The sequence below is a fragment of the Onychostoma macrolepis genome, chromosome 08, assembly GCF_012432095.1.
Source record: "Onychostoma macrolepis isolate SWU-2019 chromosome 08, ASM1243209v1, whole genome shotgun sequence".
In the NCBI taxonomy this organism is placed as follows: domain Eukaryota; kingdom Metazoa; phylum Chordata; class Actinopteri; order Cypriniformes; family Cyprinidae; genus Onychostoma; species Onychostoma macrolepis.
In genome coordinates this window covers 12,454,360-12,478,941 of record NC_081162.1, presented here as the reverse complement: position 1 = coordinate 12,478,941, position 24,582 = coordinate 12,454,360, and the positions used below count along the sequence as shown (strand labels likewise).

Here is a 24,582-nt window from a genome sequence, read left to right as displayed (position 1 = left end):
CCATAGTTACAGTTTTGGCATTGGAAATTTGGTCAGTTTGTTATTTATCTCATTCCTTCTTGTCTTGTTTAATGTTGCTTACTTTTATGGACGTTATGACATTTCTGTTTGTGATCCAGTGTGCGTCAGATGAGAGCTGCTGTCCACCTTTGCTCTTCGTGTAGCCCCAGTGCGCCACGGACAGAGGCGTTCGATTACACAGCAGCACGCTGTCACTATTCGCTCCCCCACTTCATGGGCTATTTTTGGCCAGTGCGTTAGCTCATTATATAGAGTTTTCTCCCCTCCCTGCCTTTTGGCAAGCAAACGTACGCGTGACAGCTCGGGAGAAGAGTGTCGGTGAGCGTAAGACCACATCTTGGAGTACTTCTTTGCGATTTACACCCATTTGTTCTGTATTTTGTACCCCTGCTTCACAGTTTGTCCCGGTGCGATGAGAAGACAGCTGTCGTACACTAGTTTTCCAAAGAAGCGTCACGGGACGCGTCTCAAATAATCCACTTGGACTGAAGCGCACTGCGCTGTGGCGCACCCTGCTCGCTGCCTTCGTGAAGTTCCTCTGTTGCTTTTGACGATATTTTGAACACCGTATCACACTTTATTCAGCTATCAACAAACTTTTTTTTTAATATCCCGAAGCGTTCCAGAAAATCATGGAAACTAACCCTATTCCCATTTTGACTATCCAAACTACCCCCTTCGATGACCAGAGACCAGGGACGAATGGGCTGCGAAAGAAGACAGCGGTTTTCGAAAGTAAAAAGAACTATCTGCAAAATTATGTCCAAAGTTTGCTGTCCTCCATCGACTTGAGGGACCGTCAGGGATGCACTATGGTGGTGGGCAGCGATGGAAGATACTTCAGCCGGGCTGCAACTGAAGTCATCGTTCAAATGGCAGCTGCCAACGGGGTAAGATGGTGTTAATATTTCAAAAACAAAACTCTCAAGCATGCCCTTCTAGTTCACTAATTTATTAAGTATTCAATTAGCATTTTCTGATACATTTATTAGGTTTTCTGATCTAAATCATTCAAATATAACATACCAGTTAGATTAATGAAGGTCTTTATTGTATTTATTATTTATTTATTTACTTATTTATTTACTTAAGTACTTATACTAATAAATAGATTTTCTAATCTGTATAACAAACAAAAAATGCACTATTTATTTATAATTGCCTAAGAAATATAATAGATTTTCTGGTCTGTAATCAAAAATGCATTATTTATTATTTATTTATTTGTTTATTTATAATTTCCTAAAAATTTGCTAGATTTTCTGATCTATGTAATAAAAAAAAATATTTTTTAAACATTTATACTACCTACCTTCTATCCATGTGTATTCATTCTTGTTATTTTTATTAATCTGTTTTATTATTATCATTTCACGTGTCTTTGAAAAAAGCAAGATTTTTAGCATGATCTGTCGTTTATCTGGTCGACATTACTTGTATTTATAGTATAAATGGTCATATCTGTTTTTATTCAAGAGTTTCTGGATTTTGATACCCCAAACGGCTGAGCATTTTGTTGGAAAACCTGAGAAGCCACAAACTGTGCATGTAATGAGAGAAAGTTTTAGAGCTAAATCTCTGTACTGTCCTGGCCAAATGTTTCCTGTCTTATCTGTAGTGCCATCCCTCCCCTGCACACTCTTCCTGGAGCGCCGCTGCTTCCCTTGTTTTGACATCTCATGTTTATGTGCTATGGGGAAACCCAGAACATATGGCCACAAGCCAAAACTCTGTTCATCAACATTTCTAACGTGTTTTATTGTGCCTCTAATGAAGATATAATGTTTGGTTCAGTCTGAGCATGAAGCCAAGTCATTGTTTTTGATGCTGTAATTTTTTTTATTCCATTCATATTATAAAACACAGCCAAACCATCCTTCCATTCTTAGTTCTCCTACTTTGTATCAGTGCCATTCTTCCATACAAACTCGGTAGCTCTCAGAGGCATGATCTACTGAGGCTGTGTATCCAAAAGCAGAACCTTATATGGATAAGCTGCTCAAAGAGTGCTGGGAATACATTTCACACTCATCAGAGATGCAAGTAAAAGCAACGGGGTAAGCAAAGCATCAGCCTAGTGAGGTATTTAATTGTTATATTACTCCAAAAAAAAAAAAAGCCTAGGGTCAGTGCACTTGTTCATCATTTTAAATGCTTGAGTGAGAGATGCCAAATAACTCACTATTTATAGAAAGTGGCTGATCTTGTAAAGCTTAATGAGTCCCAAAGTTGCTGAGATGTCTGGGCTGCTGTCTTGTGAGCTAGAAAGAAAGTATCTGTCAATAATCTTGACGCTTGATAAAAGGGATTGCAATTTATGGCAGATGGGATTGTATGTCAAGACTCATTTGAGTACTTGTTGCTGTTTAGTTTTGTCCCTGAGTCAGCTTGTCACTCCTACAGGAATGAGCTTCCAGACAGATGTAGCTGTTGATCTGGTATGCAGCAGTAGCCATGACTGGCGCCTCTGAAGGTTGCAGGTTTAAAGCCCACCATATAATGTTATGATAACCCTCGCATGACAGGTGAAGGTCTGGAAGCAAAGGGCCTGTTCGGGATCTTAAAGTATAGAAGTGCACTTTTACACTTGTCATTTCAAACCTGTATGGCTTACTTTTTTTCTGTGGAGCACAAAATAAAATATTTTAAAGAAAGTTTTATGTTTTTGTTTGTGCAGTGTAAGTCAGTGGAGTCCAAAACAACACTGGACTCCACTGACTGCGATAAATCAAACGCCACACCAATAAAACCAAAACTTGATTTCAGATTGGACGTCTGGTAATCGGACACAACGGGATCCTTTCCACCCCAGCGGTCTCCTGCATCATCAGGAAGATAAAAGCCATTGGTGGAATCATCCTCACTGCAAGCCACAGTCCAGGCGGCCCAGGAGGAGACTTTGGGATCAAATTTAATGTCGCTAATGGAGGTGAGAACATTACAAAGCATAGGACACACTGTATGCATGCACTTTCAGAATGATAAAGATGACATTCTTATTTTAGTATGTTTTATGTAATATTAGCCTTTAAAGGAATCAGTGTGCCAGTAAAGTCATGACCTCAGGTTAACGTTACCTTTGTGTAAGCTGTCATGGAAAAAGTATTCACACCACGAAACCCAAGTGGAGTAGTGTTGTACATCTTAAATCTCGCAGTATGGACATAATTCATATAGGTTGAACTAAATTTACCTGAAATATATTGCTTACCTTAAATTTATTTTTGCTTTGAATTACGCCATTATTATAATGGGGTTATTATATTTTTTTTATTGCCTATTAATGACAAACAGCGCAAAACATACCAATGCAGTTCAACATGTATGCTCACAAATACAGTAATATTGTGAAATATTATTGTAATTTAAAATAACAGTTTCTGTTTAGTGTATTTTAAAATGTAATTTTATTCCTGTAATGGCAAAGCTGAATGTTCTGCAGCTATTATTCCAGTCTTCAATGTCACACGATCCTTCAGAAATCATTGTAAAAGTGAACATGTAAAAGTCTTTACTGTCACTTTTGTTGAATTTATTGTGTATACTTGCTAAATAAAAGTATTACCAGTAATTAAGAAAAAATATATAGGCCTACATATACCAGTCTCAAATTTTTTAATGGTAATGTAGGTTAGCATCATGTTCAAGTGTCAGTGTCCATCTGTTTGTGAAACTGCACATATCCCAAATATGTGAATATGCATTGTGGTGTATTATATTTTCATTTTTCGTGGATTATTGTGAAGTATATACTACACATAATGAATTAAAGAAATTTGTTCCTCCAGAGCAATAATTTTGTTAATTTTGGATCCTGACTACACACATAGCTACAAATCTTTGAAAATGTATTTCTATTTTTGATTGACAGATGCAGTATTCTCAGATCCAACTTATTGGTATTGGGCTTTTTTTAATATTTGAGATGTTTTGTTGAAATCTGTCACTGTTTCCTGTTTACAGGACCATCTCCAGACACAGTGATGGAGAGGATCCATCAGGTGAGTCGCACACTAGAGGAATACGCCATCTGCCCTGACCTCCACATCGACCTGTCCCGCCTTGGCCGGCATGACTTTGACTTGGAGAACAAGTTTAAGCCCTTCAGAGGTGAGGTGTATTAACTTATTCTCATGTTATTGTCACAAATTTATGTGCTGAGCTTAAAAATGTTCTTTCTCTATTTTCCAGTTGAGATTGTGGATTCAGTCGAGATCTATCTAAACATGCTGCGGGGAATCTTTGACTTTGGTGCCATCAAGAGCTTGCTGACAGGTCCAAAACAGCTGAAGATCCGAATAGATGCCATGAATGGAGGTAAACCTGCAGTTGCAACTACGTATATGCAGATTTATATCTGTTTGTAGAGTTATATCTTTGTCATCTGTTTCAGTTATGGGACCATATGTCAGAAAAATCTTATGTGATGAGCTCGGGGCTCCAGCTAATTCTGCTGTCAACTGTGTCCCTCTGGAGGACTTTGGAGGCCAACACCCCAACCCTAACCCTGCATTCGCTGCATCTCTGGTGGACTCCATGAAGGGGGGAGAATTTGGCTTTGGGGCTGCTTTTGATGCAGATGGGGTGCTTGTCTCTTATCGTCTGATAAACATTTACAAATAACTTACAAATTACACAAACACAGAAAAATGTAAAAACTTTATAAGAATAATAATCAAGCCACTAATGTTCAGGAGTTTGGGGTTGGTAAGATTTTTTATGTTTTTGAAATAAGTCAGTAAAAACAGTAATATTCTAAAGTAATATTACAATTAAGAAAAGTGTCACGTGTTGTTTATTTGGTGCTCAAGAAACATTTCTTATTATTATCAATGTAAATGAAAACAGTTGTTTTGCTTAATATGTCTGGATTTTATCACTTCTTCGATGAATTCTTTTGAAGTTCAAGAGAACAGCATTTAAATATAATTTTTTTGTAAGAATGTAAAAGTCTTTTCTGTAGCTTTTGGTCATTTTAATACATTCTTGATCAATAAAATAATTTATTTCTTTAAAAAAAAATCTTACTGACCATAAACCTTTAAACAGCAGTGTATATACTTCATCATTTTCAAATTATGCTGCAGCTGGTTATTTGGTTACTTTATGCAAACGATCAATGAACAAGAAATGAACATTGAGTAATGTATATTTTAAATAAAATATAATATCACAGAGATGCTTGTTTAATCAGATTAAATGACCCAACTAAATGTTGTATAATCTTGAATATGTTTGTCTTATGTATAGGATCGTTACATGATTATAGGTGAGAATGGATTCTTTGTGAGCCCGTCAGATTCACTGGCCGTGATGGCTGCAAACCTCTCATGCATCCCTTACTTCAGTCAGAGAGGAATCAGAGGTTTTGCCCGCAGTATGCCAACCAGCACAGCCATTGACAGGTAAGTAACACTTTCTAATCTATCTGTGAAAAATAAACCTGTTTTTATCAAAAGAACATTCACAGAAATGTAGGTGTTATATTTTTTTTGAAAGGATACCTGCACTCTCAGAAAAAAAAAAAGGAAAAGTTACAAAACAATCAGTGGGGTGGTATCCCAGGTACTAATATGTACACTTTAGGTAATATATACTTTTAAAGTACTAATAGGTTCCATTTAGGGATAAATAAGGTACAAAGATGTACCTTTTAGCTTTTGTACCTTAGGGTACTGCCCCAGTGACAGCTTTGTACCTTTTTTTTTCTTATAGTGTGTGTACCATGCTTTCAGATGATAGCGCTGAAATGCCATTATTCACAGACATGCTGCAGGCCTTGCTGAAATTTAACAAGTCATCACTAAAAGTTACTCAAACCACTCTGTCTGATTAAAAACATACTACTAACCTCCCACAGAATTACCATATGTTGAGCACTAACTGTTCACTTTAAATTCATATTCATTATGTACATGAATTGCACTTTTATTCAGCCCACTGGCAAAGACACTGGTTGGTTCTACTTAAAATGTTTTCATGCGGCGTGTAACAATTTCTTTTTTTGACTGTCACACTGAGAGTCAGAGACATTTTCCCTTAACATACTGTAAGAGTTCAGAGCTGTTTAAATAAAAGCCAATCAACTCAAATTTGATAAGCTGATGATCAGGGAGGAAAACATCCATCAGGATCTTTCCAGTCTCTCACAATTAGTTTTCTGCTTCTCGTTCTGTTCGGTGCAAGACACTGAGCAGTAAAAGCATTAGTGATGGGGCCAGAGGTTACAGCATAGAGACTCACTCCCTAAGAATAACAGTGTTAGCTCAACCCTGCACTCCTGCAAACACCATTCACCCCACTAAAAATAACTTTCAGGGTGCATCATGCTAAAGACCTGCCTGCTTTGAGACAGGATCTTGTGCTATGAGAAATAAATAGTGATTTTGTGCAATCAGATGACATTTGTTAAATGTAAAGTGTAATTTTTGGGGGTGTTAAATACTTTTTTCCTTTCCCATGCAATTTGGAGCTTATTTTGTGGTTATGTGGTGCTCAAAACAGTGCCTAGTCTGACACAGCAACAGCTCAACCAATGGTGTGAGGTGGGGGCGGGGCTGTCTGTTTTGCTGACCAATGGGGAACAGGGAGTGTTCAAAAAAGATTTGCCTATACTCTTCAGCTTTCAAAATTAGTTTTAAAAAGATAACTTTGTAAATTAATTTACACTATTATACATTTAAACGAGGCAGCCAAAAAACTGGCAACCCTAAATCCTCTTCACTGGCCCACTTCTCCTCTATGCACAAAAGTTTGCAGCCTTCCGAAATAATGTAATCCTGACTGATATGAAATGCCCTTATTAAAGGGATAGTTAAATGAAAAATCTGTCAATCTTTATGACTTACTTTCTTCAGAACACAAAAGAAGATATTTTGAAGAATGTTGGTAATCAAAGGTTTCAGTTAACATTGACTTCCATTGTATGGACAAATTAAACATTGACACATTTCTCAAAATAGGTTATTTTGTGTTTCACAGTGGATAGAAAGTCACACAGGTTTATAAGGCATTGTAGGGATAGTGGGTGCACTGTCCCTACAATGCTGGCATCCAAACAGGAAGTGATGTTATTTAGCGCTGCCCAATCAGTCATTAAAAAGAGCCAGAAAGTGCTTATTGTGTCATAACACCAGAATTAACCCTGATTTCCTCCCATCAGTATTGTTTTTGTTCTGTGACTCATTATTCACTTCCTAGAAGCTTTGCAAGGTTGATTTAATGTCAGAAACACAGTGTCAATGAGAATTTAACTACTGGTGTGGCTAAGATAAAGAAAGAGAAGTTGACTCTGCGTTTGGCCTGAAGTTATACATTATGAAGTATAGCCATAGCTAAGCAGAGTGTCATGTTTTCCATTCTGTAAGTAAGTATGGGTCCTCCCAGCCTAGAAACAGTTCTAGATTGTTCTTTCACATTCTCCCTTACATTGAAGTCACCCTTCAAATCTGAGCTGTTGCCTTCTAGGCTAAAGGTGCGGTCACACTAGACTTCTTGTTCCATTCACTTCCATTTGTACACATGTGAATGTGGCAGCATGGAAATGGCAGGGTTATTTGTGGAATATTTAAAATTTGGTGAATTTGTGTAGCAAAAAAGACTTCTGACCAATAATGGAGTGGTCACAAACTGACGTTTTGACTCAATAAAAAGAAAATAAAGTTTCAAACTTATACATCTTTATATGTAATTTAATGGATGTAGCATCATGCAAAAGCAAACTTTTTCAGTTGGTATGCCATTGTAGAAACGTGATATATGATTTTTAAGAATGAATAAAAAATGACAAACCAATCAGTACTGTTTTGCCATGTATGCCATCACCTTATTATTCTCCAGCAAAGGTGTTTATGAATTTATTGCTTTTTGAGAGTTTCATATAACAGTATATAAATTATTATAAATAATAAATACAGAAATGTTATCTGCACAGCTGTTTATAAGGATACAATTACTTTTTAATCGTTCACACCATAAATTGTAATTCCCAACACCACTAGAAAAGAGCGTCAAGTTAGAAGAGGAACTGATCCTGTTTAATTAGCTGTTGAAATCAACCGTGATCAACACATTCTTGTATTGTGAGTCTTTAAAAGTCAGGTTTTATAGTTCTGGAGCTGATGATAGAGAAGCCTTAAGTTTCTCTGTTCATGAATCTGTATCATTCTGTCCAACTATATATGACCTGTTTTTCTGAGGCATAAATGTCTCTTTGGGTGTGAGTTGTTGGAGCGAGGCGTCTCTGCTGCTGTAAACCTTTTTAGGCGACTAGCGAGCTCTAGGCTGTGTGTTTATACTATGGACCTCTCAGGAGTGTGTGTTTGTTAAGTGGCAGTGGAGATAATCTACTATAGCATGTGTGTGATGTAGGTCTGGTGTGTGTTTGCTGAGCTGTGTTTGAGTGGAGCAGCTCTGTGTCTTTGTACTGTATGTGTGTGTATTAGTGTGTTTAGGGATGTAAGGATGGAAAGGAAACATCTGCCGTGCTCCCTACACGTGGGAAGGAGAAAAGAGAATGTGCACTATCAGTGTGACCATGCACTGAGAATGAACTGATGAAATATGAAAATTATACACAGGACAATCCAGTCAAACTGTAACTGCAGTCGTACTGTGTTTGCTGTAACAGAGTTTTAAACTCATCTTATTATTGTTTTCCTTGAAATTACACGCATCTTTATATTACATACTGGGACTTTTTGTGCATTAGTGGTGGGGTTTTTAAGTAACTCTTTCTGGTGGTTACATTGTTTCACCCAGTAGGTTGAGTTATTTATTAAGTCATTCACTGAACTGATTCGTTCAACAGCTCTTATTCATTCTGCAACGTAATAAGAGACTGTTTTTAAGTGAGTCATTGAATCATTCACTAAACTCATTTGTTCAAAAACACTGATTCATTCTGGAACCAAATAAGCGACTGTCTTTATGAGTGAATCATTGAATCATTCACTGAACTGATTCATTTAACAACACCGTTTTCTTTAGGAAAAAATAAGTGACTGTCTTTAAAAGTAAGTCATTGAACCAGTTTGTTCAACAACAATGATTCATTCAGGAATGAAGTAAGCAACTGTTTTTATGAGTAAGTCATTGAATCATTCACTGAACTGATTCATTTAACAACACTGATTTATTTGAGGAATGAATAGGGATGTAACTATGCACCCCGGGCTGGTTGAAAATTGATACAAATATGTGACGATTCAAATCGTTTGAGATGTTAAATGAATCGCGATAGGTGGGAGTTTATATGAATGCATCTCTAAGGGGAACTGACTGTCTTTAGAAAAGTTTAGATGGTATTTTCTTTTCATCTCATCTCTGTATAATACGTATTAAAGCAGTGTTTACACGTAGTGACGCACTGCTTTGTGTACAGCGGTAACCAAGTAAACGTTATATTGCCTGTTCCATAAGCGCCACCTGCTTTCAGAGAGTGAATCCGCATCTGATTCAGCCCATCTGCTGTTTTTGTTTCATGCAGGTGTTTATGTAGTATTCTGTAGTTTACTGTATACTATAGTCACACAACAAAAGTCAGACCATTCAGTTTTTGCTTCAAATTTTGAAATTATACACAATTCAATTTAGATTAAAAACTGCTTATGCTGCATGTGTGCAGAATCTTTGTTTGGATTGTGATTAAATTGCAGTGGTTGCCTCTAATTTTAAATGGAAAGAGCACAGACAAAGCCTTAGTTCGTTTACATGAAGAGATTTCTTTCATTTGTGTCATTGCTTTGATTTGGGGTTTGTTTTGGAATCGTCTAGCATCGTGAGTTGAGTGAAGCGTTGCATCGCTTGGAATGAAATATATGACCGTCTTTATAAGTATGTCATTGAATTATTCACTGAACCAATTTATTCAACAACACTGATTCATTCAGGAATGAAGTAAGCGGCTATCTTTATGAGTGAGTCATTGAATCATCCACTGAACCCATTCACTCAACAACACTTATTCATTCAGGAATGAACCATCAGTTAAGGTAGGAAGCCATATTTTGCTGATTTATGAATGAAAGCATGACAACACTTTTGCTAAGGTGATATCGCATACATATCAAAAAAATTTTTGCAGTTCCATTTGGTGATGCCAGTGATGAAAGTTACACACTTGATATGAAATAATATGAATCTTTGAACTGAAAAATGGATAAAAAGACGATTATTTGTTTGTAAATTTAAGGCGTCTTTCAGTATTTGTTGTTGAATTCTTAATTTTGGTCCTTGCCTGTGTGTTATGCTACTCACTAGATTAGAATTTATAAGGTAGCCAAGTCCTTCAACTATTTGTTTATAATTGTAATGAATCAATTTCAAGCACTGTTGGTATTCAAAGGTTCACTTTCAAAAATATTTTATTATACCTTAGAGCAAGGAATGTAAATGGAAATCATTTTAGTTCAACTGGGGTACCAGCTTAATGAGACTGCCTGTCAGCTCATGCTAACATTCTGCCAGTTGATAATTGGGTTTATTGCCAGATTGAGGTTAGGAACAGCTGCTGACTTTAAAACCCAGCTAAACACATTATTTTCCAAATGCTTTGGAAAGTCTTTTCTTGACAGAATTGTTTTTTAAATCCAGTCACACCCACATATGCATGCAAAATATTTCAGATGCTGGATTAGAGATAGTGCTGCTTGTGTTGGCCACAAATATGAGCATAAATAATTGAAAACAAGTCAAGGGGTCAAAGATTCCAGTTTGTTGTCTGTATGCCAGGCTTTCCATTCTGCTCCTTGTCCCTCGAGTCAATAACACTTGTTTTCCCATATTTAGTAATTCCACCCATGAGTAAACAGCTGCATCTTTACTCTTCTCATTTACATCGGTTCCCTCTCATCTATCCCTTCATCTGATGGGATCTCAGCAACTCATTACCCATAATGCCAGACTGCAGTGTCTGAAAATAGTTATGAATCTAGCCAACTATCCAAGATCAACAAACAGAGGAGGAGACTTGTAATTGCGTTCCTCCTCTTGTTTTCTCGATCTCTTTCATTTTGACATTGAATATCTTTCATTTTCATAGCCATGAATGATTACAATTCCCAAATACAAAACTTGCTATCTTAACAGTAATGTTATATGACAGTATTTGTCCAGAAGTAGGCCTGTTTCTGTGACAGCTCGCAGGAGTTTGACAGTATAAGGAAGTTAAACAGGTGTAGACTACACACCAATGATTAAAGTGATGTTTGCTCCTCCAGGCACATAGCTGAATCTCAAAATAAATGTCAGCCAAAATGTCAGCATGGTTTCTTTCTGCATTTTGCCTTATAAAGACACTGGATTGAGAAGACAAAATATGCAGTTTAATTTATGAATCAGTCAAAAGGACAGATACTAAATGATCATTACCTCAACGTCTGTCTTCTTTCACAGTATGTCATTTGTCGCTGTTTACCATATAGTCTCGTATATAGATGTAAACATGGATTAGTAATTTTTAGAAACTAACAGCACATCCATCTGTCTGTAGTCTGTTTATGATTTCTCATTTTCCTTCAGTCCTTTTCTGACTTACAAATGAAAGATGAAAAGGGGTCTGAAAAATGGATTTGTGTTCACAAAACTTCTAGACAACATGCATCTTCATCTTATTATGCAGAGACATTCCCTAGACTTCTGTAGCTGACATGGTCCAGAGCTCAAGTCCTGCTAACACTCATAAACACACTGAAAACATTTGGCAGCATGACTTTGTGCTGAAGGCAAAATCCATTTTTATTGCACTGTATTGTATTATATTATATTATATCAAATATAAATTGCTACTGAAGGTACCAATAGAACATTTTTACTTTTTACCTGCAGTTTTACATTGCAGTGACATGCAGCTACACTATTTTACACATACTCAAAGGGGTGATTCTGTTAGCCAATGAGATGATGTCTTTCTTTTCAGATTGTATCTTGTCTAAATAAACTCTGAGTAGGGCTGCACTGGAATATTCATGCTTCCTGTTTATTTACAGGGTTGCTAAGGCTATGAAGGTGGCGCTTTATGAAACTCCCACAGGCTGGAGATTCTTTGGCAACCTGATGGATTCTGGGAGGTGTTCTTTCTGTGGAGAGGAGAGCTTTGGAACAGGTGGGTGCCATCAGAGTCCTCTAAAAGCATATAAAAGCCCTTACAGTTGACAAGTCATCATGAATCTTCTGTCAAAATGTACTTTATTTACAATATTTTCCATATTGTGCCAAACCCAAATGATGTTATTATGATGTTAGCATTCTTAAAGGGATAGTTCACCCAAAAATGAAAATTCTGTCATTAATTACTCACCCTCTTGTTGTTACAAACCTGTAAGACCTTCGTATATCTTTGGAACACAAATTAAGATATTTTTGATGAAATCCGAGAGCTTTCTGACCCTGCATAGACAGCAACACAACTACTACATTCAAGGCCCAGAAAGGAAGTAAGGACATTGTTAAAATAGTCCATGTGACATCAGTGGTTCAACCTTAATTTTATGAAGCTATGAGAATACTTTTTGTGTGCAAAGAAAACAAAAATAACTTTATTCAACATTTTCTTCTCTTCCGTGTCAGAATTCGACATGCGTTCACAACAGTACCACGACACATGCGTATTCTCGTAGCTTCATAACATTACAGTTGCATTACATTGCATTACTACCTTTCTGGGCCTGGGAACATTTCAGTTGCGTTGCTGTCTATGCAGGGTCAGAAAGTTCTTCATCTAAAATATCTTAATTTGTGTTCCGAAAATGAGCTTAGGAGTTTGTAACGACATGAGGGTGAGTAATTAATGAACTATCCCTTTAAAAAAATCCTTATGACGTTTTATCTTATTGACATTTTCAGATGTAGTTCTTTATTAGGACATGTCTTCTGAGCACATCCAAATTGTAGCTCTTTATCAGTGTTCTGCTGTAAAAGGATAGTGAATCATCTGAAATAGTGAGAAAGTGAGAGTGGTTTCTGCTGGCTAAAGCAAATGACTACTCCTCTGCTTTTCTCACAAAAGCACAGGGTGGGGGCACAGAAGAAGTTGAAAGAGTGAGAAGGAAAGAGATTTATTGCAAATTAGTGGTTATAGTTCTTTAGTCCTAAAAAATGAGTTAAAGGGTTAGTTCACTCAAAAATGAAAATTAGCCCATGTTTTACTCACCCTCAAGTCATCCACCCAAATCGGCGAGAGAAAAGTGTTTATAACGTTTTAAGTATGGATATTTTTCTTACAAAAATGCATTGATTCTCTAGTCTACAGGAGGCCTTTATTCACCCCCTCAAGGGCCGTGTGAGCACGTTGTATTATGGATGGGTGCACTTTATTTGACTACTTTTGGACTGGTGGAAAAAAAACACCCACCCACCCACTGCCATTATAAAGCTTGGAAGAGCAAGGGCAATTTTTAATATTACTCCGATTGGATTCAATTGAAAGAAGAAAGTCATATACATCTAGAATGCCTTGAGGGTGAATAAAACTTGGGCTAATTTTCATTTTCATTTTTGGATGAACTAGACAAAAATTCTGTCATCAATTACTCACCCTCATGTCGTTCCAAACCTGTAAGACCTCCATTCATCTTTGGAACTCAAATTAAGATATTTTTGATGAAATCCAAGAGCTCTCTAACCCTGCAAAGGCAGCAATGTAACTGAAATGTTCCCAGGCCCAGAAACTTTGTAAGGACATCGGTAAAACAGAATTGTTGAATAAAGTCGCTATTTTTGTTTTCTTTGCACACAAAAAGTATTGTCATAGATTTGTAAAGTTACGGCTGAACCACTGATGTCACATGGACTATTTTATCGATGTCCTTACTATGTTTTGGGGCTGGGAACATTTCAGTTGCATTGCTGCGTATGCAGGGTCAGAGTGAATTTTCATTTTTGGGTGAACTACCCCTTTAATGCAATCAAACATTCAAAACCTTCATCTGATCAAAAAATAAGCATGCAGTTATTAGGACTTTAATGGATGTTTCTTTACCGAGCTGGACTGAAACGTTTCAATGTACATTCGTAATATATATTTTCTACTTTTCAAATTACTTTTATGTATAGATTTTTTAGATGTACAAAAGGTGCAAAACTTGCTGGGGCAGTACCCTTTCAAAAGGTACTATGTACGCTTAAGGTACTAAAATATATATATTTAAAGAGCTAATATGTACCTTAAAGGTACTAATATGTACCAGTTAAGTGTAAATAAGGTACAAAGATGTACCTTATACCTTTTGTACCTTAGGGTATCGCCCCAGTGACTGCTTTGTACTTTTTTTTCCTGCGAGTGTATAGTTGTAGGAACTCCCATATGTGAAGGTGAGCCCCTGCATGGTATTGAATGGTTGTGTTTTGGTTGGCAGCTGAATGTGGAATAAGCAACTGGCGCTGAATGATGTTGCTGGGCAGACAGACGCTTGGCTCGGTGAGGCAGCAGGGTCGATCTGTAAAGCCTCTGGGTTTTACACCATCTCTAAGACCTTGAGTGAGACACAAGGCATTGTCTGTAGAGCAGCCTGCTCATTATTCACCATGTTCCGACTTCGCTTCAGGATTACTGTGCTGTCATGGGTCACTTTTCTTCTTCCCTTCCTGTCAGTCGATTTTTTAAAACATTCTCGACTGCTAGACATACATATACTATGCATTCATCATATGTTTTATCTGTTGGTATTGGTATCTGGTACAAATTGAGTGTGTTTATGGAATATTGGCATTAAGCAAGTTTCCCTTTTGGCTGTGAACCAGATCGCTTCTGCGTCACGCTTATTGTTTTGTAGGCTGAGGGAAAGTTAGCAGATAATAGTCTGACAAGCTGATAGATGTTAAAATCTGCTTTTGAATTGAACTTTATTGTGTTTTATTGATTTTAGGGGTCAAAACTAATTATACAACAACATTATGTTGGCTTACAACAGTCTTTGGCTGCTGATGTGATATGCGGTAGGCCTGTGCATTTTTCAATACTCCGGCATTAGTCACACACAGAGAGCAGCTGTCGGATACACTTTTCCTGACACATGATTACACGAAATAAACCAGATCAAAGAACAAAAGTCATAGAGAAGATGTTGAGCATAAATCAAGCAGATGAAGAGTTGACCAGGGGAGTGAAGGCTTTCATGTTATCATTATCATCTCCCGATTTAGAGCCGTCTCACATTAATCACCTGGGCTTTTTAAGGTTGTGTTCAAGACTTTTATTATTTAAATTGCTCAGAAGATGTTCAGAAGTTTGGGGTTAGTATGTTTTTTTTTTTTTTTTAAGAAGTAATACTTTTATTCAGTGAGGATGCATTAAATAGTTTAAAAGTAACCGTAAAGACATTTATAATGTTACATAAGATTTATATTTCAAATAAATGCTGTTGTTTCTACTTTCTATTCATCAAAGAGTCCTAAAAAATGTATCACAATTTCTACAAAAATATAAATCAGCACAACAAATCAAATCAGCATATTAGAATGATTTCTGAAGGATCATGTGACACTGAAGACTGAGGGAATGGCTGCTGAAAATTCTGCAATTAATAAATTACATTTTAAAATATGTTCAAATAGAAAAGTTGTTTTCAAATGTAATTATATATCACAATTTTTCTGTGTTTTTGATCAAATAAATGAACCTTTGGTGAACATAAGAATCTTTACAGTTTGTAAAAAATCTTCCGTCCCTAAACTTTTGTGCAGTAGTGTAAAATGAAAATCTAAATATGACACTCTTTATCTCTCTCTTTCAGGTTCAGACCACATCCGAGATAAAGATGGCCTGTGGTCAGTTCTGGTATGGTTGTCCATCCTGGCAGTGCGTAAGCAGGGGGTGGAAGAAATAGTGAGAGATCACTGGGCCAAAATGGGACGCAACTACTTCTGCAGGTGAGCTAAACCCCAAAACAGCATCTTCCCAAGCAAAAATTTCTTCCCAAGCTTAATTTCTGCGGTTCAGTCTTCATATCTCTCGGGACATTTCAGGATATCTCTTTGTGTATACTTACAGTACCCACCCTCTCAATGACTTTTCCTATGAGACAGAGTAGAGTAGGCAGAATCTCTTTAATGTGTGCCTGGATTGTTTTTGCCTTTCCCATACATGTTTCCCACATTCACCACATTTAGCTCTACTTGTACTGTAGATATCATGTGAAAATCCCGGGAGCTTTCCAAATGGTCACGAAACCATTATTTATTAGTGTAGGTGCTGTTAGGTTATGTTTGTAATCTTTCATTTACATTGACCTAATAAAGCGTTTGTTGTATTTATTTTATATCCGACAGGTTTGACTATGAAGGGGTGGACAGCAGGGCAGCGTATTACCTCATGAGGGATCTGGAAGCTGTTATCACTGATAAAGCTTTTACCACTCAGAAGTTTTCTGTGGGCAATAACATCTACAGTGTGGAGAAGGCTGATAACTTTGAATACATTGACCCAGTGGATGGCAGTGTGTCCAGGAAACAGGTCAGTTCAACGCTTTGAGAGAACATTAGAGATGCAGTAAAAACAGTAATATTGAGAAATATTATTACACTTTTAAAGAACTGTTTTCTGTTTTAATATATTTTAAAGTATAATCTATTTCTGTGATGGTAAAGGTGAATTTTCAGCAGCCTTACTCCAGTATTCAGTGTCACATGGTGCTTCAGAAATCGTTTTAATATGCTGATTTGCTTCTCAAGAAACATTTCTTATTATTATCAATGTTGAAAACAGTTGTGCTGCTTAATATTTTTGGGAAAACTGTGATACGTTATTTTAAGGACTATTTGATGAATAGGAAGTTCGAAAGAGCAGCATTTACAGTGTTATTAAATTATTATTATTATTATTATTTTATTTTTAAAATGAACTTTAAGTGAGTGTTTAATGATGGCAAAGGTCATCTAGGTGAACAAATTATATTGTATTGCATTGTGTTGTATTATGGTGATGAGAGCCAAACTACAAACATGATTATGCTTTAAACTGCCCCGAACAAAAGAAAATGAATCTTTACAACATGTGTGTTTAATTAATTTGAAATGAACCATGTAAATACTTGTGATTTGGAGATGAAAACAAATGTGCGCATTGGTCCCTAGCGCACCTTATTCATCTGAGATAATGGGGAAATGTCAGAGATTTTGCAGCTTAGTCCCTCGTATAAAGAGCTGCCAGGGGTTTGTTGAGTATTAAGGTTTTATGCTCAGCAATTATACGCTATTTAGTACGGCACGCGTCCTGTTGTGCACACGGACCACCCAGTGGACATGGACTCGAGTGGGATTCCTTGTTTGGGCATCTACATTCACACTTAGTTGATTATGTGTGTACGGTATATACGGCATGGCTGAAATGAACAATATACACGTGCCGAGACTGTTAAAATTTTCATTCAGCTGCTCTCTCTTTCTCACTCCTTTTTTGGAGGATGTGCTAAAAGCACAGAGACGCACATGTGCTTGATAGTAATGGGAGAAGGATGTTTCAGTAGATGCTTTATCTTTATCTGGCCTGGATTTGCTGTACCAAGATGCAGAGCCCTTTAGTGGTCTGTGTAACACACACACACACACACATGTAAACACTTGCGTAGCCTTGTGATTGAAGTTTACCCAGCTGACTCACTCTGTTCTGACCTGGAATTTGTGGAAACCACCTTCTCCCTCTCCAGAACAATCTCTCCAAAGACAAAAATGATGTAGTTATGGCATCTACCAGCAGGGGGTTACTGGATGCTAACCAGCCAAACCTTGACTTCTTGACATTAGCCTGACACTTTACCCTTTGCATTTCGACACCTCATCTACTTCTCATCTCATTTATATCTAGACTCTATATAGAGTGGCATTGGTTGTAATACATTACCATTCAAAAATTGTGGCGGACAGGGTTTTTAATACTTTTATTCAGCAAAGACACATTAAACATTGACCAAAATTGACATTATATATTTATTTATTTGTTTATTTACTTACTTACTTAGGCTACTTACTTGTAAGTAAGTCATTTTATTATTTTATTTTATTTTATTTTATTAAAAATCAATCCATTCCATTCATCAAAAAATCCTGAAAAAGTTACGGTTTACACAAAAATGTTTTGCTAATAAATGCATTGATAATAAATGTTTATTATCTTGAGCAGCAAATCAGCATATTAGAATGATAATGATAAATTACATTTTATAATATATTCAAATAGAAAGCATTTCTTTTCAATTGGAATATTATTTCACACTATTTTTGATCAAATATATGGTGTATTTGTGAGCATAAGAGACGTTGTACATTTCAGATGGATTTTTAATTTTTTTTTTTTTATGAGCCTCATGATTTGGTGTGATTTCACACTGGTGACATGGGGTCACGGCCTGTCGCTCAGTCAGTGATCTCCCACCGACCATGACAGTCACTTCAGTCATCCGGCCGGCGTCTCCACAGCTGAGTGTGTATTATTACAACAGACATTCCTCCCAGTGCCAGATTGTGTCAGCTGTCCCGGTCCTCCTCGCTGCGTGTCTGCAGGGGCCCACCGAAGAGACACTCAGCTGTCGGAGACCATGACACACGGAGACTCACACCAGCACAAATATTACATCTATAACAGTGGTTCTGGTTTTGATTTGGGACCCAGATTTTAAATTAGTCTTATATTCAGGGTCTAGACTTTGACATGTCAATAATACACCCACAACAATAGGTGGCGCCAAAAACGCATAAAACGAGTGTGCCATGAAATATGTAATGTGTGTTGTAAAGATCGCGAATGAAAACAAATGAAAAAGAAAAGCTTACAGCAGCGTGATCGTGACTGTCATGTTAGCCTGATGGGACCAAACTTCCTCTGTAAGTGATTTGAAAACATAAGACAGTACCCAGATTTGAAGACTACAATAAGATTTCACGTCTACTGATAATAACATTTTGGTAGGCTACTATGAGTTGGATAGCCTAATTGTTATATAATTCAGATGGGCTACCTGTTATTTCAATGGTATATCAAAATTTTCCAATGTCATTGTTGGTACATTTTACCAGTATTTACCATACTTTCAAAACAAAAATTAGAATTGGAAAAAATATGCAATATGAAAATAATTTAAGAATAAATGTGTTTTACAGAGAGAAAAAAATAAAACAAGATTTGGTTTTCAAAAAGCCTTTTTCCAACAGGTACATCTGGAAAAAGGGGGGTTGTCTTATAATCAGGGTCGTCTTATATTTGGGACAATACGGTATTTTTAATAGTGAATAGTATAATATAATTAAAGAGGCACAACAAATAGGCAAAATTATTAACATGACCTAGGTGTAAATAGAAAAAAAAATCAATTTATGTAAATGTACATATATTTTCAAATAGTTATATAATTCCAATAATTCACTGCTTAGAATACACAGTGATCAGCACAAACTGTGTTGATCCTGAGCCCTGAATGTATATGTCTGTGCCATCCACCAAATTTGGGCAGCTGCTTTCAAATGGCAGATGAATTTCTTCAAAATACTGTTGAGTTTGATTGGATGAACAGCCTTTGATGTCAGCAACATATAGGATGTTTTTTTCTCCTCTTTTTTTAAAGGGTGGTCAAGGGAGAAACTTTGTGGTACGAGCCAAACTTTTTTTTTAAAATGCACTTTTAAGCTACTATGAACTAAACAAATCTAAATTTGTGACCCGGGGGCGTATTACAGAAAATTTCATATCTTAGGTCTTAATTTAAGATATGATATGTTAAATTAGGATTTTTCGCAAATTCGTATTACAGAAGCAAATCTTAACTTGATTTGGGATTCTTATCCTATCCTACAAAATAGTATCTGATCTCTAGTTAGGAAATCTTAAATGGCATAATCAAGCTCGACAATCCACTCTCAGGTCTGTTACCAAGCAACCAACACTGCTGATGAGGTAAACAAAATAATAAAAGCTACTTCACTGTGAAAATCGCCTTTTGCAAAAAAAACGTAAGGCATTAGTCACTTGCACTACAACAAATAATGCTCCGTCTCTAGCTCTTGCTGATTGCAGTTCCTGTGCTAACTGTAATATGTTGTGCGGCAGTCTGTAATTACTTATAAGTGTTTTGTCATCAAAATATAACCAAGAGTCTTTCTACCATTAAACATCTTCGTTCTTCATTTTCAACTATTAATAAATGTAATACCATTGTCGGACAGCACAGTTGTATGCGTTTTTTCCGTTGGTTTTCAAATAATTTTGAAGTTAGGACAGCTGTGGGGTTGTCCTAAAGTTAAGACAGTTTTTAGGGTTTTTTGTCAAGTTAGGAGGTTTCTGTAATACCCCTCTCCTATCTGTAGTTAAGATAGGATAACGCACTTTAGGAAATGCTGTTCTGTAATAGCTTTTGTCCTAAATGTGGTCCTAACTGAAATTACCATGGTTACCAAACAGATAAGATAAGATTTTAAAGTTAGGATCTTTCTGTAATACGCCCCTGGACCACAAAACCAGTCTTAAGTTTCAGTCTTTCGGAATTGATTTATACATCAAAGCTGAATAAATAAGCTTTCCATTGATGTATGGTTTGTTAGGATCGGACAATATTTGGCCGAGATACAACTATTTGAAAATCTGGAATCTGAGGGTACAAAAAAATCAAAATATTGAGAAAATCGCCTTTAAATTTGTCCAAATGAATTCTTAGCAATGCATATTACTAATCAAAAACGTCGTTTTGATATATTTACAGTGGTAAATTTACAAAATATCTTCATGGAATATGATCTTTACTTAATATACTAATGATTTTTGACCCATAGAGTGTATTTTTGGCTATTGCTACAAATACACCCCAGCGACTTGAGAATGGTTTTGTGATCCAGGGTCACATTTGATCTAATATTAACTGTCTCTGGACTGCTGACCATTTTTCCGATAGAGTTTGGCTCAGAATAGAGTTTTCCTGACATCTAGTGGATAGTTTTATGAATTACAAGGGAAATTCAAATAGTAAAACCAGCCTAGATTTTCATAAAATTACATTTTAAAAGAGCTGCTTATGAACACGAATGTGCCATGTTGAGTGTTTGATGTTTATATAGCTTATTTGTGTTTCACATCCCAAATGTGTGTTTTTTTTTATTATATTGTGGTATAGCGTACTAGTTAATGTTTTGGGCTGGTAACTGAAGATTGTAGGTTCATAGAACAACTCAATGACCAATCAGAATTGTTGGCACTAAAATGAACTTTATTTCTATTTCTGCATTTGTTCTGCAGGGCCTAAGGATTATCTTCACAGACTCGTCCCGAATCATTTTCCGGCTCAGTGGTTCTGGTGCTGGAACTGGGGCCACTATTCGCATCTACGCTGAGAGCTACGAGAGAGACCCAGAGAGACACAACAGAGAGACACAGGTGAACACTTCACTTTAGCTATTCAAATAAATTTATCTCAAAAGTCGGATGTCGGAGCTGGCAATGACGTCACACCCAAGTGGACTGTGTTCCAGTAGAGAAGTCAGAAAAGCAAGATGGATACGTCCATTTTTAGCAATACCAGTTGATTAAAAACACATAAAAAGCAGTATTTTGCACAGATAATGCCATAGTATCATGTCCATAAATAGAGTTTGGCTAGTACTATGAGCACCACTGAGTTTATTGAGACACAGAGAAACATAAGTGCTAATAAACAATATATTAATAATACTGTTTCTCTCTTTCTGATGCACTGAGCAGCCATATTGGATTCTGAAGTTGGAGTTGTTGCGATTTCTATGAGATTCCGAGTCAGAACTCCAACTTGGGAGGGTGTTCCAGTTAAAAGTTCCTATACTGAGAACTCGGAATTTCCAACTTCCAAGTACAAATGGAATGAGGCATAAATGTGCTATAGTTTAGTTATCCAATGATAACAAAAGCACACTTCTTAATAAGTGTAAGAGTTAACTTGCATGTATACAGTATAGTAATAATAGGTTTGGAGAAAAATCTGTTATTGACAACTTTTGCCACACATATGAGTTATTGATAAGTTACTTTGTTTGTGTTTTGCTTGTATACGAGTAATATATCATCTACTGTATGTGAAGAAATGCATTTATTATTGTTATCATTCATATGTCCTCGTAACTTGTTACCAGTTTCTGAATTACATCAGTCCAGTCAAACAAAGATGTCTAAGCCATGTCCATTATTGCTCTAAAGATCATGAAAATAATAATATTTCAGGTTCAGTACAAGTTAAGCTCAATAGACAGAGTTTATGGAATAAAAATAGTTCAATCAAGGTTACAGTGAGGCACTTACAATAAATGTGAACAGGGCCCAGTTTTGTTGGTTTTAAAAACAGAAATGTGAAGCTTATACTTTTTATAAAAACACTTTCATTTACATTGAAAACACTTTTTATAAAATGTGTTTTGAACTATAAAGCTGCTTAAATAAGCATTTTATAGTTGTTTTAGGATTTTAGGTATTATGTTGTCAAGGCAAACTATTTTAAAATTGGATATAACTTTATTGAGAAAATTGTAAGTATTTCTTAGACTATTAAATCATGTTAACATGCATATTGTTTACATGTTGTGGCTATGCTATTGAAATAATGAGTATTTTAATGTTAATGGATTTACCCGATTCACTTTGTTTATATTCATTAAAGGAATAATTCTGAATCGTCAACATTTGAAAAAAATGAATTTTTTAAGAAGAGGGATATGTGGAAATGTATTTTTATGGTAATCAAATGTTGTTGATTCAGAATTATTCCTTCAGTGCAGTTTGCCATTGTATTACATTTGTTTCGTGATATTGGCAGTCTGTTTAATACGTATTTCCTCACTCTTTCTTTCGACCATTGTAGGTTGTGCTGGGTCCTCTCATTGCCATTGCTCTGAAAATCTCCAACATCCACGAAAGAACTGGATGCAGAGGCCCCAATGTGATCACCTGAGACCAATCCAGCACTGCACATCAGGGGCCAAAATCACTTTCCTCACTCATCTGATCCTTTTTTTATTTGTGCCTTTCACTCAACACCACAAAGAATGTGCCAACTATTCATTTAGCTGCTCTTTTATCATTTCTCTCCTCTCCTCTTCTCTCCTCTTCTCTCCATCTTGTTTTTCTTCTTCATTTGTCTTTACAAGGGCCCCTGTATGGTTTTCTTTTGCACATGTATAAACTCATGCAAACCACTAAAAAAATCCAAAGGGAGCAAAGTGTTTTCTTCATGTTCAAGCAAACGCTCCTTTAATGTGTTTAATTCAATGAGAATGAGGTTAGAAGCAGAACATACTGTATGTAGACCACTTTGTGTTTTTGATTCAGATGCATGGGGTCTAAACCCTAAACCTTGTGAATTTGGTTACTGTGTGATTTTGTTTACAATGTAGCTGTTACAAAGAAACATATTCAAAACAATCAGTGAAAAGAGGGAGCAATGCCGTTCAATATTTACTTATTTCTGTGAAATTCACATTAGAAACAAATCATATTCTATGCAACAGCCAGAGCTGAGCTCATGTCCAAGAATGAACCACTAAAATAATAATCATAAAGCTTGCCTGAAAACAGTTGTGCTGTAATTCCTACATCCAGTCTTGTAATCGCTTACAGTGATTTGCAATTTTCTGATCACTTTCTGAAATGTGCTGCAAATGAAGTTTGTGAATCCAAGTATGAAATGAGTTAAAGGAAAGTTTTCACTTTTGGCTATCAGCTAGGCTTAAATAATGCTTAGTACTTTTTTTAAATCTTTTGTTTTAAAATCCTGCATGAATCAGTTCGTTTAATGTCAGATGGATTATGTGCATTCCATTGTTTGATAAGAAACATGCCTCTAAGTTTATTATTATTTATATAATAATTATTATTATATAACACTTCTGACATTTACAATACATTTCTTTGAGCCAGTGTTTAAGATTTAGGATTTTTCAAAATTCTGCTGTTCTTAGAAGTCCCTTATAAACCGTGAACAAATTACAACGACTCCAAGGTGAAAAACAAATGCTCCCTTTTAAATACTATTTTGATGGAAGAAAGAATGAAACTAAAGAAATACAAAGGCCTTAGCTGTATTTTAATTTTGTATCCTAAAAAATGCATAAATAAACTTTATCTTTTGTGTGTCCTGGCTTCTTATGTCATACAATCAGTGAGATCAAAGACATCTGTCATTTCATTTCAAAGAATATATTAAAGTATAAATAAATTCATGGATTTAGCAATATAATTACAATGACTAAAACAAAACATAACATATCTAATAGTAATGTTTTAGTTTTTTTCTCTGCTCATCAAGGCCACGTCTACTTCATCAGTACAGCAAAAAGTGTAATATTGTCAAATATGATTCTAATTTAAAATAACTTTTTTTTATATTAATATATTTTAAAGTGTAATTTATTCCTGTGATGGCAAAGCTTAATTTTCAGTAGCCATTGCCTGTCTTCCGTGTCAAAAAGGTGAAAGCTATCACTGAGGCATATAACATTCTGGTATTAATATGTACCTTTAAGGTACCTATATGCTCCAGTGACAACTACTGTACCTTTTTACCTGAGAGAGCATGATTCTTCAGAAATCTTTCTGCTGCTTAATATTTTTCCGTGATACAT

At 36.0% G+C, this 24,582-nt stretch overlaps 1 protein-coding gene across 1 annotated transcript; it reads left to right on the top strand.

Moving 5' to 3' along the window:
* Positions 1–286: 286 nt before the first annotated feature.
* pgm5 (phosphoglucomutase 5) lies at positions 287–24,093 on the top strand. Its single transcript, XM_058785532.1, has 11 exons — positions 287–911; positions 2,788–2,950; positions 3,985–4,131; positions 4,213–4,338; positions 4,415–4,605; positions 5,272–5,426; positions 12,009–12,124; positions 15,753–15,888; positions 16,288–16,471; positions 21,236–21,373; positions 22,824–24,093. Exons 1-11 carry the CDS (start codon positions 654–656, stop codon positions 22,911–22,913), a joined length of 1,704 nt encoding a protein of 567 aa, XP_058641515.1. The 5' UTR covers positions 287–653; the 3' UTR covers positions 22,914–24,093.
* Positions 24,094–24,582: the final 489 nt, after the last annotated feature.

What these genes read in the sequence shown, in the direction of transcription:
- pgm5 (XM_058785532.1), top strand. Translation starts at nt 654, where the DNA reads ATGGAAACTAACCCTATTCCCATTTTGACTATCCAAACTACCCCCTTC. An exon ending in AATAGATGCCATGAATGGAG is followed by an intron (nt 4,339 to 4,414) that starts GTAAACCTGCAG and finishes CATCTGTTTCAG; the next exon opens with TTATGGGACCATATGTCAGA. An exon ending in ACCAGCACAGCCATTGACAG is followed by an intron (nt 5,427 to 12,008) that starts GTAAGTAACACT and finishes GTTTATTTACAG; the next exon opens with GGTTGCTAAGGCTATGAAGG.